Source organism: Hemitrygon akajei, chromosome 18 (assembly GCF_048418815.1).
Source record: "Hemitrygon akajei chromosome 18, sHemAka1.3, whole genome shotgun sequence".
NCBI lineage: Eukaryota > Metazoa > Chordata > Chondrichthyes > Myliobatiformes > Dasyatidae > Hemitrygon > Hemitrygon akajei.
The window spans coordinates 49,798,522-49,816,017 of record NC_133141.1 but is presented as its reverse complement, the minus strand read 5'-3'; the positions used below and the strand labels follow the sequence as shown (position 1 = coordinate 49,816,017).

At 38.2% G+C, this 17,496-nt stretch overlaps 1 protein-coding gene across 1 annotated transcript in view; it reads left to right on the top strand.

Annotated features, from left to right (window-relative positions):
• The first annotated feature begins 942 nt into the window (after positions 1-942).
• Positions 943-17,496, top strand: part of sgca (sarcoglycan, alpha) — a 40,715-nt gene continuing 24,161 nt past the window's right edge. The window contains exons 1-5 of the mRNA XM_073071655.1: positions 943-1,008; positions 4,500-4,628; positions 6,813-6,967; positions 7,377-7,449; positions 12,678-12,876. Coding sequence (XP_072927756.1) covers positions 972-1,008; positions 4,500-4,628; positions 6,813-6,967; positions 7,377-7,449; positions 12,678-12,876 — 593 coding nt within the window. The 5' untranslated portion in view covers positions 943-971. The remainder of the gene's footprint in view (positions 1,009-4,499; positions 4,629-6,812; positions 6,968-7,376; positions 7,450-12,677; positions 12,877-17,496) is intronic.

The following is a 17,496-nucleotide window of genomic DNA, read 5'->3' as shown; positions in this document are numbered from 1 at the left end:
AGGAAACGAGACAGGACAGGTGACAGAAGTTTGTGTAGGGGTACATATTGCATCTAGTGAACATGATGCCATTAGTTTCAAAGTAAATATGGAAAAAGAAAGGTCTGGTCCATGGGCTGAGATTCTAATTTGGAGAAAGTCCAATTTTGATGATATCAGAAATTATCTGGCAAGTGTGGATTGGGACAGGCTGTTTTTGGGCAAAGGTGTATTTGGTAAGTGGGAGGCCTTTAAAAGTAAAATTTTGAGAATACAAAGCTTGTATATGTCTGTCAGAATAAAAGGTAAAGATAACAGGTTTAGGGAACCTTAGTTTTCAAGAAATATTGAGGCCTAGTTAAGAAAAGAAAGGAGATGCAAAGCATTTATAGGCAGTTAGGAACAAATGAAGTGCCAGGAAATGCAAGGGAACACTGAAGACAGAAATCAGGAGGGCTAAAAGAAGGCATGAGGTTGTCCTAGCAGACAAGATGAAGGAGAATCCTAAGGGATTCTACAGATATGTTAAGAGCAAAAGGATTGCAAGGGACAAATTTATATCTTCTGATTATACTAATATTTGTTATCACAAGATCTTGCTAATTTGGGGATTACTACATTTAGCAAGTCCCAGAGAATGAGCAATTTATAATGTTACAAATACATTGTTTAATTTTGCATACTGGTCACACTACAGTGTCATATGTGTATTGTTTTTGTACTGCACTTCATTGAAGAGAACCTGTGGAACTTATTTTCAATACAAGATTTGAGTAAGCCAGAATTTTACTTTGGACTGTTTAGAATTGGAGATAAACTTTTTTGCTACCAAATGTACAGCTGTCAAAATGGCTGAAAGAAAAATACAAAAATAGTACTGTCACAGAAAGCCTATCACATTAGGTGTTAGAATGCTCAGCTGCTATGAGTCTTCTTCCTTATGTTGCTGTCTATCAAACTTCAGGCACTTTCTCTTTACCTTTTAAAGGAAGATGGCAATACAGAGAGCTTGGATTTATTCTTCTGCAGGCAAGTTTTTATTGATATTATCCAAATATTCTATGAAGAAGTGAAACAATGGATTTTAATATGAGAAAGTACATATCAAAAGAAGTATGTTTGTATCATAAGTTGTATTTTATAATTTTGTATTTCTTTCTACCATTGTATCTTGTTTCTGACAGATAGAATCTGAATAGAGCCTTTCCAATAATTCAGTCCAAATTGAACGATACAATTGATACATTATTCTCCTGTATTTAACATAGATAAAGTATCTCTTTATCAATTTCACTTTGAGCAGATGGCCAGGATGTGCAGTAGTAAAAGTATGCCAGAAAGAGATTTTTTTTAATTAACTGTTATGTAATTTCTGTTTTGGTAATATTGTGGCAAATGTATTTTCAGCAATCTTCTAAAATGGATTATGAACAGATCTACCACAAAGAAATAATCTAATTTCATAGCACAGTTATGGTTTTTATGTATTGTACATTGGAATAGGGTATTTGTTAGACTTAACACAATTTGGATCAGCCAAACAGAACACACCACTCTTTATTTAGGTGGTGAAAGGCAAAGGCTCCCAATTCTTTAAAGACATTGGCTTTTCTTTCTTGAGTAATTCGATGGTTCTCTTTGGTTATGGAACTCAGGTATAGAAAATGAATGATACCAGTTTGGAGTTGTTAATGGAGAATTGTTTGACAAGCCAACAGATGATGTGCCCCTGCAAAACTCCAAAGCAGATGGGATGGTTTGGATTGAGAGATTGATAGTCATGGGAGAAAATGGGTAAGGTTGGTAATCTTGAAGCATAGTCAATTATTTGCATGAAGTAGGAAGGTTAGGGTCTGAGGAAGAACTGGTTAACTGTGTATGTATAAGCGGCTTACCTGAGTTGAATTCTCATCATTGGCTTGTGAACATTCAAAGCAGATTTAACAGGTACATTAGCACCTGCTTCTGCATGAGTGTCACCGCACAGAGAACTCTGGAAGCGGCATTCAGATGTACATTGCATCCCACCAGATATTCAATGTCCTTCACGCACCGTGTGTCACATACACAGAGGACGTAGAATGAAAATTCTACTCTTTGTGAATTTCATGTAATTTGTTTGATTTTCATTAAGCAATTTGTTTTTCATAGATATTGAATTACATATTGCATGAAAAAGTGGCAGTGTGTAATCCAGGTTCAAGGTACATACTTTCACCAATAGGATGTCATTACAAGTGAAAGTATAATCATTACCATTAACTTCAAGAACTTGCAACAAGTATGAGCTTGAGATGATCTAGATCTTCCCTTATTCAACAGAAATAATATGTGGTCTAGATTTAGAATTGTCAATATGATAGCGATTTCAATAAACTAAGGTGTTTTCCGAATGTATATACTGTATATGAATTAGGAGCAGAGTTAGGCCAATTAGCTCCTCAAGTTTACTTCACCATTCAACTGTAGCGTAGTGGTTAGCACAACACTTTACAGTACAGGCGACCCGAGTTCAGTTCCCACTGCTGCCTGTAAGGTGTTAGTATGTTCTCCCTGTGACCACATGGGTTTTCTCCAGGTGCTCCAGTTTCCTCCCACAGTCCAAAGACATACCAGTTGGTAGGCTGATTAGTCATTGTGAATTGTCCTGTAATTGGGCTAGGGTTAAATCGTGTGTTGCTGGGTGGTGTGGCTTGAGGGGCCTGGAGGGCCTTCTCCGCACTGAATCTCTGTAATAACAATAACTAAAAAAAATTGCCACCCATCCTTAGCAACCTTTCACTTTCTTACTTCACAATCTACTTCTGCTTTAAAATATATACTCTGCGTCCACTGCCCACTGAGGAAGAGTTGTAAAGCCTCGTGATCCTCTGAGGGAAAAAAACTCATCTTTGTCTCAAATAGGTGAACTCTTTTGTTTAACTGTGACTTCCTAGTTCCAGGTTCTCCCACAAGAAGAAACAATCTCTTCATGTTCACTCTGTCAAGACTTTCAGGACCTTATAAAATATACGATATATGTTTCAAGGCCAAAAATATCTCTTTGGTCCATGAAAGGTTACTGGAAGCAGGTGGGAAGGTGGAGTTAACATTACAATTTGATTGGCCATGATCTTATTTAAGAGACCAGCTGGTCTACTACTGCCTTTCTTTATATACTACCTTAATACTTTTTTTGTCTAGAGTTAATTTGTATATTCAAACTACTGCCTTGTTCGAAGTCAAAACAATGAACAAAAATCAGCTTCCTGTAAATTAACCTGCATTTTCTATGCTGGAGTTCCTTTGATAACCATTTTCTTGAATTGCTTTGAGGGTTAGTTTAAGCACATCATGCACATTTAAAATTTTAAGGGGTGAATAGAGAGGAACAGGCATGGCCATCTCCTTGCTTAACACATTGCTTTCTTGTGTTGTAGTCAATAGAATATTTCATACAAATACAGATAATAAATGTGAATGTATACTTAATAACCAGTAGTGTCAATCTTTAAGTAGGTCCTTCCCATGAACAGGGAATTCTGATTATAGGTAGTGACATTATTTGAGTATAGGTAGTGACATTATTTGCACAAAACTGAACCCTGCTTGAGAACTGCATCCTGCAAACAGACCATAACCTGGACGGTTGAAGTTTGCTCCAGCATTATTTAAAGCTGCCTTTGCTCAACCAGCTATGCGAAGGAGTCCTGGGCATCCAGCTTCTTCCAGCGAAGTACCTCTTTAGTGCAGTCAGCATGGTAACATGTTAGTGTGGCACTTTACAGCACCAGCCATCAGGGATTACCGGTAATTTACGCCACTGTCTGTTTGTGTGTTCTCCCTGTGATTGTGTGAGTTTCCTCCAGATGCTCCAGTTTCCTCCCACATTCCAAAGAAGTACAGGTCAGTAAGTTGTGGGCTGGACACTTGCAGGCTGCCCCCAGCATATCCTCGGTCTGTGTTAGTTGTTGCAGCCAGCAACGCATTTCACTGTACGTTTCGATGGTTCAATGTACATGTGACAAATTTTAAAAAGTTAATAAATAAAACCACGCATTCAAGCTTTATGATTTCCCTTCCCCCACTGATCATAGAACAAAGAACACAGAACAGTACAGCTCAATGTTTTAGGAACAGCTTCTTCCCCTCCCCATCAAATTTCTGAATGGACAAGGAACCAAACCATGAGCACTACCTTAGTAATTTTGCTCTCTTTGCACTACATACTTAATTTAATTTTTAACATAATATTTCTTACTGTAATTTATAGTACTTTTATGTATCGCACTGTACTGCTGCTGCAAAACAACAAATTTCGTGACATGTCAGTAATAACCTAATTCTGATTCTATGGTTGTGAAATAGTTTCTTGTACAGCCATCTGCTTTGTTTTGGATAGTGGAAGCTTTATAGCATTGTTGGAACTCCACCCTGTTTATAGCAATTCCAAATAAAAAGAAACATTGTTTATCACTCAAAAACAAATCACAAGAGGCATGTTTGTTCCATTGATTTACTTCATATCTTTTGCTTTGCAGTATTCGTGACTACAATATGTTCCATATTCGCTGATCAGAATGTGAACCACTTCGCAGAGTTCTTTTTCATGCATGTATTAGAGAGGGACTACTTTCAAGAAGGATTTCAATCCTTTCAAGAAGCACGTGGTGAGGAAAACAATCTTGCTTTCAATCTATTTACACTCCAACTTTAACCAATGCAGCAGCCTCTCAGTTTTGCACTGATGTTAAATCAACAATGTAAATACAAAGGAAACCCCAACCTTAATTATCAACCAAAGTAGCATGAGCTTAGAACACAACTTTGATGCAATATCAAGCCTGGTCTTTGTAAACCACATCAAACCTTAATTAAAACATTTACAGAGCAAAGCATTTTTCTGACATATGTCAGTTTCTAACTTTGGGAAGAAAGCTTTGATGATGCAGTCATGAAGGCATATATAGAGTCCTCCCCAAAATAGCAAAGCTGTGTTGCCCGCCAGGCACAAATGACGGATGCCTATTTGAAAATATCAATCAAAGGTTTACATTCCAAAGCAATCTTTGCATATGGTAGCCTTGTTCTGTTGTAAAAATAAAGAATTGTATTTTGAATAAGATCTAGATCTGGAAGATGGTAACATGATATGAATTTGGTTTCTATCTGTATTTGCACTTTTGCAAAAAATATATCTTGAGTTTCAATGCTCAATTTTTAGAATAAAATTTTCTGAGAATTTGAGCCTGTCTCTTCTGAGACTTTTGAGTGGTTTACGTTTTCAAGGCTGTTCCAAACAGCTAAGTTTATGAATAAATCATATATTAAGAGTAAAATATAATTAACATTCTGTTCTCTAGTAGACTTCTGTGGTTATTCACAGGAGCCTTCCCAAGGGATGGTATGAGAAACTTGAAAAAGCTCAGACGTAATGAATGTGGACAATTAGAGGAAAGGACAATCAGAAGATAACATAATTACAAGGCCTTTGGAAAGTCTCAATTTAAATTTTTGCCAAATCTGAAAGAATAGCCTAATAGGATTTTGGGAGGTCAAACTGAAGAAAAAACAAGATCAAAGCATGGGTTTAGTTTTATTCGCCCATTACACAACTATTACTTGAAGGCTGCTGAAGTCAAGGTACTGTAATGTTGCAGCAGAATCTTGAGAGATAGTTTTCCATCCATACAATTTAGTTTCCTTAGCCAGAGGCAAGGTGGGGTAGGGTGGTCCAGTCAAAGTTCTTGCTGAAGCAAACTATTATTGCTACTCCTCATGCATGCCCTGTGCTGCAGACTTCTTGGAGAATCATAGAAGATGATATCTATCTATCAATAGTGATGTTTGATTCTTTCCTTGGCCTATAATAAATAAAAGCCTGATATTTCATGGCTCGATTCTTCTGAGGCATTACCTCAGGCATTAAGCTGAAACAAGCTTTCATGTACTGTAGTCCACCAGTGTGGTCTGTTTACAGAAACTCCTTTGAAAAATAGGACTTCCAGCAGCTGAGATGGAATGGTTCAATCTCTCTTTGCAGGCATAGATCTTGGATGGAGGACATAAGCCACCTATACTTTTTAATTTACTTATTTGAATTTGAAGTGACTTTTGCTCTCAGATTGTCAAATTCAGAATCATTTTCCATAAATGTGAAGTATTCCTGAATAAATTCCCAGATGATTCCAAAGGAAACTCCTTACTCTCAGAGTGGTGAAAAGGTGCAAAAGATGACCAAGTGAGATTTGAGAAAGTTTGAATAACTTGAGGGAGAAAGAAATAAAAGGAAATGTGGACAGAGCTGGATGAAGTGATGTGAGATGAGGGTTATGGGAGCATAAATCCTAGCGTGGGCACGTTGGAACAAATGCACTGTGGATTCCACATATGCATTGGACATTTTACAATTATTATTTTGGAACAGTTAAACCTCATCCATTAGAAATAAAAATTGAAACTGGAGGAAAGGCTCAGGAGGCAAGTCATAATATTAACAGATGGAAACAATTTTTTAAAAAACTATCTGTTGGAGGAACTCAATGTTGGAGCAAAAAAAAAGCCCACTGGAGAAACTCAGCAGCTCAGGCAGTACCTGTGGAGGGGAGTGAACAGTCAACATTTTGGGTCAAGACCCTTCTTCTGGACTGCCACATAGATTGACCAATTCCCTCGACAGATGCTGCCTGAGCTGCTGAGTTTCTCCAGTGGGCTTTTTTTTGTTCCAGATTCCAGCACCTATCCTTATCTAACATTGCAGGTGAACAAGCTTTCATAAAAACTGTCCCAGTCCTAGCGCATTTAATGTAAAATTGTCAATTCCTTCTTTATTCAACCTCTGCTCTCTACTTTAGGTATAGTTACCAGTACCCCCATCACTTTCAGCACCAACTTATATGACCACCCTGATCGTCCTCGCTGGCTTCGTTTCATTCAACGCACCGCATATCATGATGGAATTCTTTATGGAACACCAACTAGGAGAGATGTTGGACAGAAAATAATTGAAGTATAATGATTTTTGTATATCCAACAGATGAATTTTAATATTCTGATAGTATTATACACTTATTTGAATAATATTCACAGTGAATATATGCTGTACTTATAATCAAATTTCTATTTAGAATTCCGGAATACTATCATTATATTCTATATCAAGTCTGTTACGCTCTGACTACAGTACTGCATTGTTCTTGATCTAAATTCATTTATTGATATCCTTTGTGTAAGATTAAAGTGAGAGATCCATGCATATTCTCATACTGATGCCATTTTGATTATTAAAGTAATATTCAACCTTTATTGACATAAGAAAAATATTGTTAATGTCTAGTTAAGGTTTAAAATATTTTGACTTTGTACTGACCGATACATACATAAAGTTTGAGATGTAATTCTACGTATCATTAATTTAGGTCACTGCTGTAAATAGGAAGACATTTGAGACAACAAGGCAAAACATTGTCATTAATGTTGAAAAACCAAAAGGTAAGATTCCATAACATAAATTGTTTGCTTCAGGAGTACAGGCTGGTTGAATTGAAATATACACTCAGTGGCCACTTTATTAGGGACACCTGTACACCAGCTTGTTAATCCAAATATCTAATCTGCCAATCATGTGGCAGCATCTCAAAGCAAAAAAGCATGCAGACATGATCAAGAGGTTCAGTTGTTGTTCAGACCAAACATCAGAATGGGTAAGAAATGTGATGGAAGTAACTTTGATAGTGGAATGATTGTTGGTGCCAGTCTGGGTGGTTTGAGTATTTCAGAAACTACTAATATCTAGAGTTTACAGAGAATGGTACAAAAAAAAACAAAAAAAAAATCCCATGAGCAGCAGTTCTGCAGGTGAAAATGCCTTGATAATGTAAGAGGTCAGAGGAGAATGGCCAGACTGATTCAACCTGACAGGAAGGCAACAGTAACTCAAATAACCACACATTACAACTGTGGTGTGCAGAAGAGCATCTCTGAATGTACAACAGGTCGAACCTTGAAGTGTTTGGGCTACAGCAGCAGAAGACCATGAACATACACTCAGTGGCCACTTTATTAGGTACATATTTGTTTTTATTAACCTCCTGATAAAGACAAAAAAAAAACACTTCTTGAAGTTTGGTCATTGTTGCAATGTTGGAATACCACTGGATAATGACAAAGAAATTTGTTTTTAGAAATGTTGATTGAGAGTGAAATATTATCCAAATTATTGGGAACATCTCCCTTGCTATCTTGTGAATTATTGCCATGAGTCATTTTACATGACATCTGAAAACAGATGGGGCCTTGGAATCATGTCTCATCCAAAAAAATCACCTCTGACTATGTCGCACTCCCTCAACGTGCTTGACATTTAGTGCTCAAGTCTTTGGAGGGAAATATAAACTCAGCGAAAAGAATGCTACTAACGGTGCTATAATTGCTATCTATTCTTTTCCAGAAACCAACACGCTCTTTTGGATTTTTACATGGTACATATATATGCAAGTTTCTGAACAAAGTCATGCAATAATTGACAGCAGTGGCATCACAGGAGTTGCCAGGCAGTGTTGAACTCAGTGTAGGACTGCCTTAGCTTTGGATTTTGCCCTCAGAGTTTATTCCCGAAGCCTTCCCCAGGTGTGGGTATAGTGCACGACAGCAAAGGGTGGAGATCAGAATTTTCCTTCTCCGAAATGAGCTCCATATACCCAAAGCAAATGGCTTTAAGTGTCAGTAGCCCACTTTTGTCCCCTCTCCTGTCAGTAGAAACTGTTCCACCAGGCTTAGTAGCCACATGTGAAGGCCAGGAGCTGGACTTCATTATTGGAAGCTAGTTGGGAAGCACGCCATTGGGAGCATTTAATAGGTAAAACATAGAAACACAGAAAACCTACAGCACAATACAGGCCCTTCAGCCCACAAAGCTGTGCCGAACATGTCCTTACCTTAAAAATTACCTAGGGTTACCCATAGCCCTCTGTTTTTCTAAGCTCCATGTACCTGTCCAGGAGTCTCTTAAAAGATCCTATCGTGTTCCCCTCCACCGCCATCACCAGCAGCCCATTCCATGCACTCACCACCCTCTGTGTAAACAACTTACCCCTGACATCTCCTCTGTACCTGCTTCTAAGCACCTTAAAACTGTTCCCTCTCATGCTAGCCATTTCAGCCCTGGGAAAAAGCCTCTGACTATCCACATGATCAATGCCTCTCATCATTTTATACGACTCTATCAGGTCCCTCTCATCCTCTGTTGCTCCATGGAAAAAAGGCCGAGTTCACTCAACCAATTCTCATAAGGCATGCTCCCCAATCCAGACAACATCCTTGCAAGTCTCCTCTGCACCCTTTCTATGGTTTCCACATCCTTCCTGTAGTGAGGCAACCAGAACTGATCACAGTACTCCAAGTGGGGTCTGACCGGGGTCCTATGTGGATAGCTGCAACATTACCTCTCGGCTCCTAAATTCAATTCCACGATTGATGAAAGCCAATACACCGTACATATTCTTAACCACTGAGTCAACCTGCGCAGCTGCTTTGAGCGTCCTATGGATTCGGACCCCAAGATCCCTCTGATCCTCCACACTGCCAAGAGTCTTACCATTAATACTGTATTCTGCCATCATATTTGGCTGACAAAAATGAACCACTTCACACTTATCTGGGTTGAATTCCACCTGCCACTTCTCAGCCCAGTTTTGCATCTTATCAATGACCTGCTGTAACCTCTGACAGCCCTCCACAGTATCCCCAACCTTTGTGTCATAAGCAAATTTACTAACCCATCCCTCCACTTCCTCATCCAGATCACAAAGAGTAAAAAACCACAAAGAGTAGGTGGTCCCAGAACAGATGCCTGAGGCACACTGCTGGTCACCGACCTCCATGCAGAAAATGACACGTCTACAAGCCAGTTCTGAATCCACAAAGCAATGTATCCTTGGATTCCCATACTTCCGTACTTTCTCAATAAGCCTTGCATGGGGTACCTTATCAAATGCCTTGCTGAAATCCATATACACTATATCTATGGCTCTGCCTTCATCAATGTGTTTAGTCACATCCTCAAAAAATTCAATCAGGCTCGTAAGGCATGACCTGCCTTTGACAAAGCCATGCTGACTATTCCTAATCATATTATGCCTCTCCAAATGTTCATAAATCCTGTTTCTCATGATCTTTTCCATCAACTTACCGACCACTGAACTAAGACTCACTGGTCTATAATTTCCTGGGCTACCTCTACTCCCTTTCTTGAATAATGAAACAACATCTGCAACCCTCCAATCCTCTGGAACCTTTCCCATCCCTGTTGATGATGCAAAGATCATCGCCAGAGGCTCAGCAATCTCCTCCCTCACTTCCCACAGTAGCCTGGGGTACATCTCATCCGGTCCCGGTGACTTATCCAACTTGATGCATTCCAAAAGCTCCAGTACATCCTCTTTCCTAATATCTACATGCTCAAGCTTTTCAGTCAGCTGTAAGTCATCCCTTACAATTGACAAGATCCTTTTCTGTAATGATTACTGAAGCAAAGTACTCATTAAGTACTTCTGCTGTCTCCTCGGGTTCCATACACACTTTTCCACTGTCACACTTGATTGGTCCTATTCTCTCATGTCTTATCCTTTTGCTCTTCACATATTTGTAGAATGCCTTGGGGTTTTCCTTAATCTTGTCCACCAAGGCCTTCTCATGGCCCCTTCTGGCTCTCCTAATTTCATTCTTAAGCTCCTTCCTGCCAGCTTTATAATCTTTTAGATCTCTATCATTACCTAGATTTGAACCTCTCATAAGTTCTTCTTTTCTTCTTGACTAGATTTACCACAGCCTTTGTACACCATGATTCCTGTACCCTACCATCCTTCCCCTGTCTCATTGGAACGTACCTATGCAGAACTCCATGCAAATATCCCCTGAACATTTGCCACATTTCTTCCGTACGTTTCCCTGAGAACATCTGTTTCCAATTTATGCTTCCAAGTTCCTGCCTGATAGCCTTATATTTCCCCTTACTCCAATTAAATGCTTCCCTTACTTGTCTGTTCCTATCCATCTCCAATGCTTGGTAAAGGAGATGACATTGTGATCACTATCTCCAAAATGCTCTCCCACTAAGAGATCTGACACCTGACCGGGTTCATTTCCCAATACCAGATCAAGTACAGCCTCTCCTCTTGTAGGCTTATCTACATATTGTGTCAAGAATCCTTCCTGAACACACCGAACAAACTCTACCCCGTCTAAACCCCTCACTCTAGGGACATGCCAATTGATATTTGGGAAATTAAAATCTCCCACCACAACAACCCTGTTATTATTACACCTTTCCAGAATCTGTCTCCCTATCTGTTCCTCGATGCCCCTGTTACTATTGGGTGGTCAATAAAAATCACCCAGTGGAGTTACTGACCCCTTCCTGTTCCTAACCTCCACCCACAGAGACTCTGCAGACAATCCCTCCATTACCACCCCTGGCTATGACAACCTTAAGGAACCAAGTGAGGAAATTATTTTGAGAATGTGGCTGAGAAGCCACATCAAATCATCAGTGAGCCCCGAGTTTCCATCTACTAATCATGCTCCTCATTGCTCTTTGTCAAGTAATTGCAAAGTAAGTTAGCTATTTTTCATGGTGATTTAAATCCTTTGGAAGGCACATTTTATTTTGATTCTTACTACTAAACAATTAAATAAACATATGGAAGGTTGACCTCAGGAGAGGTGGGAGTTAGAAGGATACGTAGGGGGAATCATAGTATTGATCTTCTTGAATAAACTACAAACGTTTGTACATACATTAACTGAAGTATATCACTTTGCTTGGATTTCAACTGCAATTTATTTTTTTCCATTCAGTTTATCTGTTTAAATTTTAGAATGTAAATTAATTGTATGAATTTGAAGAAAGTTATCTGTCAACTAATGACACATACTCCAAAACAATTAGTAGAAAAATTAACACTGGCAGTGAAATCAAGAAATGAATGCTCTCTATAATTAGCAGTACAATCATGCATATGTGAGGCAAAGGAAACAAAGGGTTAATCTGGCCAAATAAGGTCAGACTTTTAGAGGCTCAGAAATATTTTCACCAAAGATTCAATTAAAAGAAAAGGAAGAACAAAGCCAATAACTCTTCACCTTCTGGTCACCTATCGACCGTCTTTACTCTTGACTTGTTATCTGGTCATTTGGATCATTCACAAGGATGTTTCCAGGACTAGACAACTTGAGTTATGAAGAGAGACTGGACTGTTTCCCTTGGAGTGTAGGAGGATGAAAGGTGACCTTATAGAGTTCATGAGGGGCAAAGATAGGATGAATAGTCACAGTTGCTTTCCCAGTGTAGGGCAATCTAAAATGAGAAGACATAGGTTTAAGGTGAGAGAAGAAAGATTTAAAAGCACCCGAGAGGCAATTTTTTTCACATGGGTGGTGATGGGTATTTGGAGCAACCTATCAGAGGAAGTTGGGGAGGAGGGGGAACAATGATAACATTTAAAAGTCATTTAGGAAGGTACATGGAAAGGAAAGGATTAGGGAGATATGAGCCAAATTTTCTGCAAAAATATAATGGGTTTTTTTACGCTCTGGGCAGGACTGTATCTGGTTTGTTTTGACAAAGCATAGACTGTGAGGCAATATATCTCTGTTTCTAATGTACATGGGGAAATTTTACATTTATTAGTTAAATTAAGATACTTGTTTTCTTGCTGCAGGCTTGACATTGCCCTACCATGTTGAGTTCTATGTGAAAAACAGAAATGTGGATGAAGTATTGCCCTTGGAAATGCAACAGTATTTCCAGGGCAGACTGTTAACCATTTGGGGGTCAAGTAATTTGACCATGATCAACATCACCTCGGCACTGGACAGAGGAGGTCGCGTTCCACTGCCTCTCCCAGGAAGGAAAGAGGGGTAAGAAATCATATTCGATATTAGGTGAAGTTGGAGAAGCGCTTATCTGTATGTATTTACTTTTGGATTAAGAGGCACTAAGAACAGTGAAAGATTGCCCTTGAACTAAACAACTATTGTTCAGTAGTAATTGCCCTGCCCTAATTGCCTTTGAATAGAACAGTTATTGCCCCTTTAATAGAACATTCTTCTTTCCTAATAATTAAGAAGCTGCCAAATTGCTCTAGGTTTTGTTTCCTTCCTAACAGGGTTTTTGTGAAGGAATTAAGTCTTAATAACATATGTCCAGTAGACTTACTTAATAGGCTTGCTGAACACTGAACTTGTGCCTCGGACACATTTGTCCGGGCTTATCATTCCTAGTCCACTATGCTATGATGTCCTGTTTATCAGTATAGCAACTGAAAGGGGAAAGCAAGGAAAGGGGAAAGGGTTTCCTGCATGATCACAATTATTGAAACAGTCAGTACTTCGTTTTGTGCAATCCCTTGCTTATCCATTGCTTACAGTGACATGTATGTACTCTGATAATAAATTTTACTTTGAACTTTGAAATAGAATCAATTAGATCTTTCAAAAATTGAGAGAGATCTTGAGGGAGAATAACTTACAAGTTTATTAGGAAAGAAAGAGGGAATAGGCAGCATACACTTGATGGGATAAACAGATTCCTGGACTGTAACAATTCAATGATTTATTCCTATAAGCTACTTAATTTATGCTGTGCCTGACTTATTTTAAATCATGCCTTTGCCATAAAATGCCAGAATAAATAGTAAATAGAGTTATATACAGAATCTTTCTCCAAACTGGCACATTCTGTCAGTGTTGTAGCACTGTAGAGAATGATATTTTGAAGGAAGAGTGTGCACTATAAGTTAAGTTTTATGTTAACACAGTCTCTCAACAACTATTGAATTGTTATTTCCAAATAGAGGCTGGTTCCTTAGCTAAATAAGAAATTTCATCAAACCTAACCAGTAATTTGAATGTTCACTATTTATATAGATAGCCATACAAGAAGCAAATGAGTGGAAATATATTGCATTTTTTGTATTATGGGTAGTAGCTCTGAGAATTATCGCAGTACATAGAGACTATTTTTAATTTGTTGCAATCATGAGACATTTTCAAGTACAGAATGGAATCTGGCAGAGGACAAATTTTGCCATGGCAACAATAACCTGTGTGAAGAACCCAGTTACTGTTGAGGATTAAACTTCTGCCACATGTATTGGATCTGGCTATTCAAACATAGCACAGATTCATTCAAAATTCCCATTCTGCAGCTGGGTGACTGATACTGATAGCAGTCATAGTGCTTTATCCCTCAGTGGAAAAAAATGTTTTTTGAGTCCATCAAGTAAACAGATATATACAGAATGATGCTAATCTATCTCAAGAGTATTATTTACACTGAAACAATATGGCTTGATTGCATTATCAACTGGTATGTAAACATCAACAGAAGTTTAAGCTGAGAGGAAGGAATCTTAAAGGAGATGTGATGGGAATTTTTTTTAAGAGAGTGGTTGACAGCTGAAGGTGCTGCCACAGGAGGTGACGGAATCAGATACAATCACTGTTTTAGAAGCATTTGGACATGCACTTGAACAGCAAGGCACGGAAGGAAACAGACCAAATGTGGGCAAATTGGATTAGTGTAGATGGGCAAAAAGATAGCAACGGGCAGATCAGTTGAAGGGCTTATTTCTGTGATATACATTTTTGTGATTGTGTCTGTATCCATGATGAAATAAAGTGTATTATTAGTTCACTACTTCCAAATATTTTTAATGCATCAGAACTTTGAAGAGTCAAATTCCGCAAGGGTTCTGTTGTACTTCCCAATGGAATTGCTGCAAAATCCCTGGAAAACAATGTGAATTAGCCGCCATAACAGCTGAGATTAAGATTAGCTCTATTTGTTACATATACATCGAAACATACAGTGAAATGTGGCATTTGTGTTGAATCAAATCAAATCAGCGAGGATTGTGCTGAACAACCCTCAAGTTGTGTCGCTCTTCTGACACTAACGTGGCATGCCCACAATTCACTATATGACTTTGGAATGTGAGAGGAAACCAGAGCGCCCAGAGGAAACCTATGCAGTCACGGGAAGAACATACAAACTCCTTCCAGAGTTAGTTGTTAGTTGTGTTTGGCAACTGAATAGGAGGATCTCTGAGGAGATCCACCCAGTGCAAAAAGAAGCAGCACACGTTGCAAAGGATTACTCAGCATTCTGTTCAATAGCTCAACCAGTTACAAATACAGTGTGATCCATACAGTTGTTTTTTTCATCTTTTCAATGCTCTGCCTTAGTGGGGGGGGGGGGTGGAGAGGAACTGTTTCAAACACTACGTTCTGACAGAATCAAATTCAGCATTATAATAATTCTGATAATTGGGAAGAATTTACTAAAAGAACTGAAAAATTGTGAACTATTTTAATCAGATGAATAAAGGAAAAGACCATGAAAATTCAGAACAACTGCAGAAGCTAAAAATCTGAAATAAAAGCCAAAAATGCTGAAAAAATTCAGAAGATCAGACATCTGTGAAAAGAGAAACAAAATGATTGTTTTAGATCGAAGGGCTTTCTTTATTTAAAGAAAAAATTTTCCCTAATGGATGAATTGAAAGCTTGTCAATACATCCAATGGAAAATTAAGAGGAAGATAATTGTGAAGGAAGTGGTAGGATGGTAAGAGCATTTAAAGAGAGTTGTAAATGAATGGAAAGCTCTATTGATGGTGTTGGACGAAACAAGGGAGATGAGGTTTAAGGATATAAATATCCAGAGTGGTTAATAGGCTATTTTTGTGTAATTACTATGTATTTCTATGTCATGCACAAACACATTAAAGAACACCTACTAGGGATGTGTTCATTAGCCCAACACAGCAAATTTATTTTCAACCCATTTTCTCAGGTATACCTTTTAAATCTACTTCTTTTCTTTTCTCCAGTCCTGCCAAAGGGTCTCAGCCCGAAACGTCGACTGTACTTTTTTCCATAGATGCCGCCTGACCTGCTGAGTTCCTCCAGCATTTTGTGTGTGTTTCTCGGGTATAGTCCTTATACCAACATAAATTTGTGTTTTACTGACAAACTAGCAGATGATTTCATTGCGGGTTTTACCCAGATTATGGAAAAACAGTGAAGTGCAATGGTCCCTGTGGCCAATTAGTATACAGATTCAAATGTTATTTCTCATTAATGAAGTTTGCTCCTTGTTCAACCAAACATCTATCTGGAGAGAGAGAAAAAAGATCTTACTTAGTAGACTGAGTGCATGGAACTTTGTTAGAGGATTACTTTAAACAATGAAATATATGATGTTATCTAGGCTACTGGCATCCATTAGCTTCATTCAGTATTGGTCAAGATCATGGACACAAGGTGCTTTAAAAGAGTCACCAACATTAAATTTAATCTGCAGATATGAGAAATAGAAGAGAAAATGGTAGAAATACTCAGCAGAACAAACAGCAACTGTTGGTGTAAAATGAGATTTTAGTTCAGCCTTCATGACATGCATTCATGGCATCTTACTTACTGTCATGGAATTGCTTTAAGGTTGAAAGTTCCACAATCAAATGCCCTTTCAGTCTCATGTAAGTATGGAGTCAAGGTCAGTTGTCTTCATTACAGAAGTTCATATGAAGGGAATGTTTTGAGGTAACATTGTTCTGTCATATTTTATCTTCTTGTCTGGTCTTGAAAGCCAATTTTACCCTGTAACTCTTCCCAGAAATGTTTAACTTTAGATCATTATCAAATAATTTCTAGGCAATTTCTAAGGTAAGGACATGTTCGGCACAGCTTTGTGGGCCGAAGGGCCTGTATTGTGCTGTAGATTTTCTATGTGACTGACTACCATGTCCAAGTCGGCATTGCTTTTTCTGGCTACCTTTGTGTTTTGAGGGATGACCTTTAGCAATGCCAACTCTGAACTATTTTGTTTTTTTATTGAAATTTACAATGCAGAATTAAATACTGAAAATTTACAAAGGTAATTCATTGTTCCAAACTCAGGTGTGGATTCTATTGCTAACTGAAATTCTCCCAGCCTTCAGGAAGGCCATGTAATTTACATGACTTTCCTTGAGACTTGGAGAATACTGCAAATTTTTCTTGATGATAACATTTTCAACACCAGTAGGTGGCACACATATAAAAGAAAATATATTCTACATATTAATTTGTCAAATTTCATTTCTTTGAATAACCAGCTCATTGATTTTGCAAACTGAAAAGAATATTCAAAACCCACATTTTCCAACTGAGCTCACAAATAATTAATAATAATTATCCAGTCAATTTTTAAATCTTTCAAAATCTCTGCCAACACAAACAAGTATAAAGATCCTGCCCAGAATTACAGTAATTCCAGAGCCTAAAAATGGAGCAATTGAACAAACTGATTAAAGTGGAGTTTGTTTTGTTTTGGCATGGATTTAAAAGTAATTGTTTGAATTTAGTTCATAGAATATAGAACAGTACAGCACAAGCACAGGCCCTTTGGCCCACACTGTTGTGCCAAACCAATTAAGATAATGACAAAATTAAACTAATCCCTTCTGCCTGCAGATGGTCTATATTTCTCCACGTT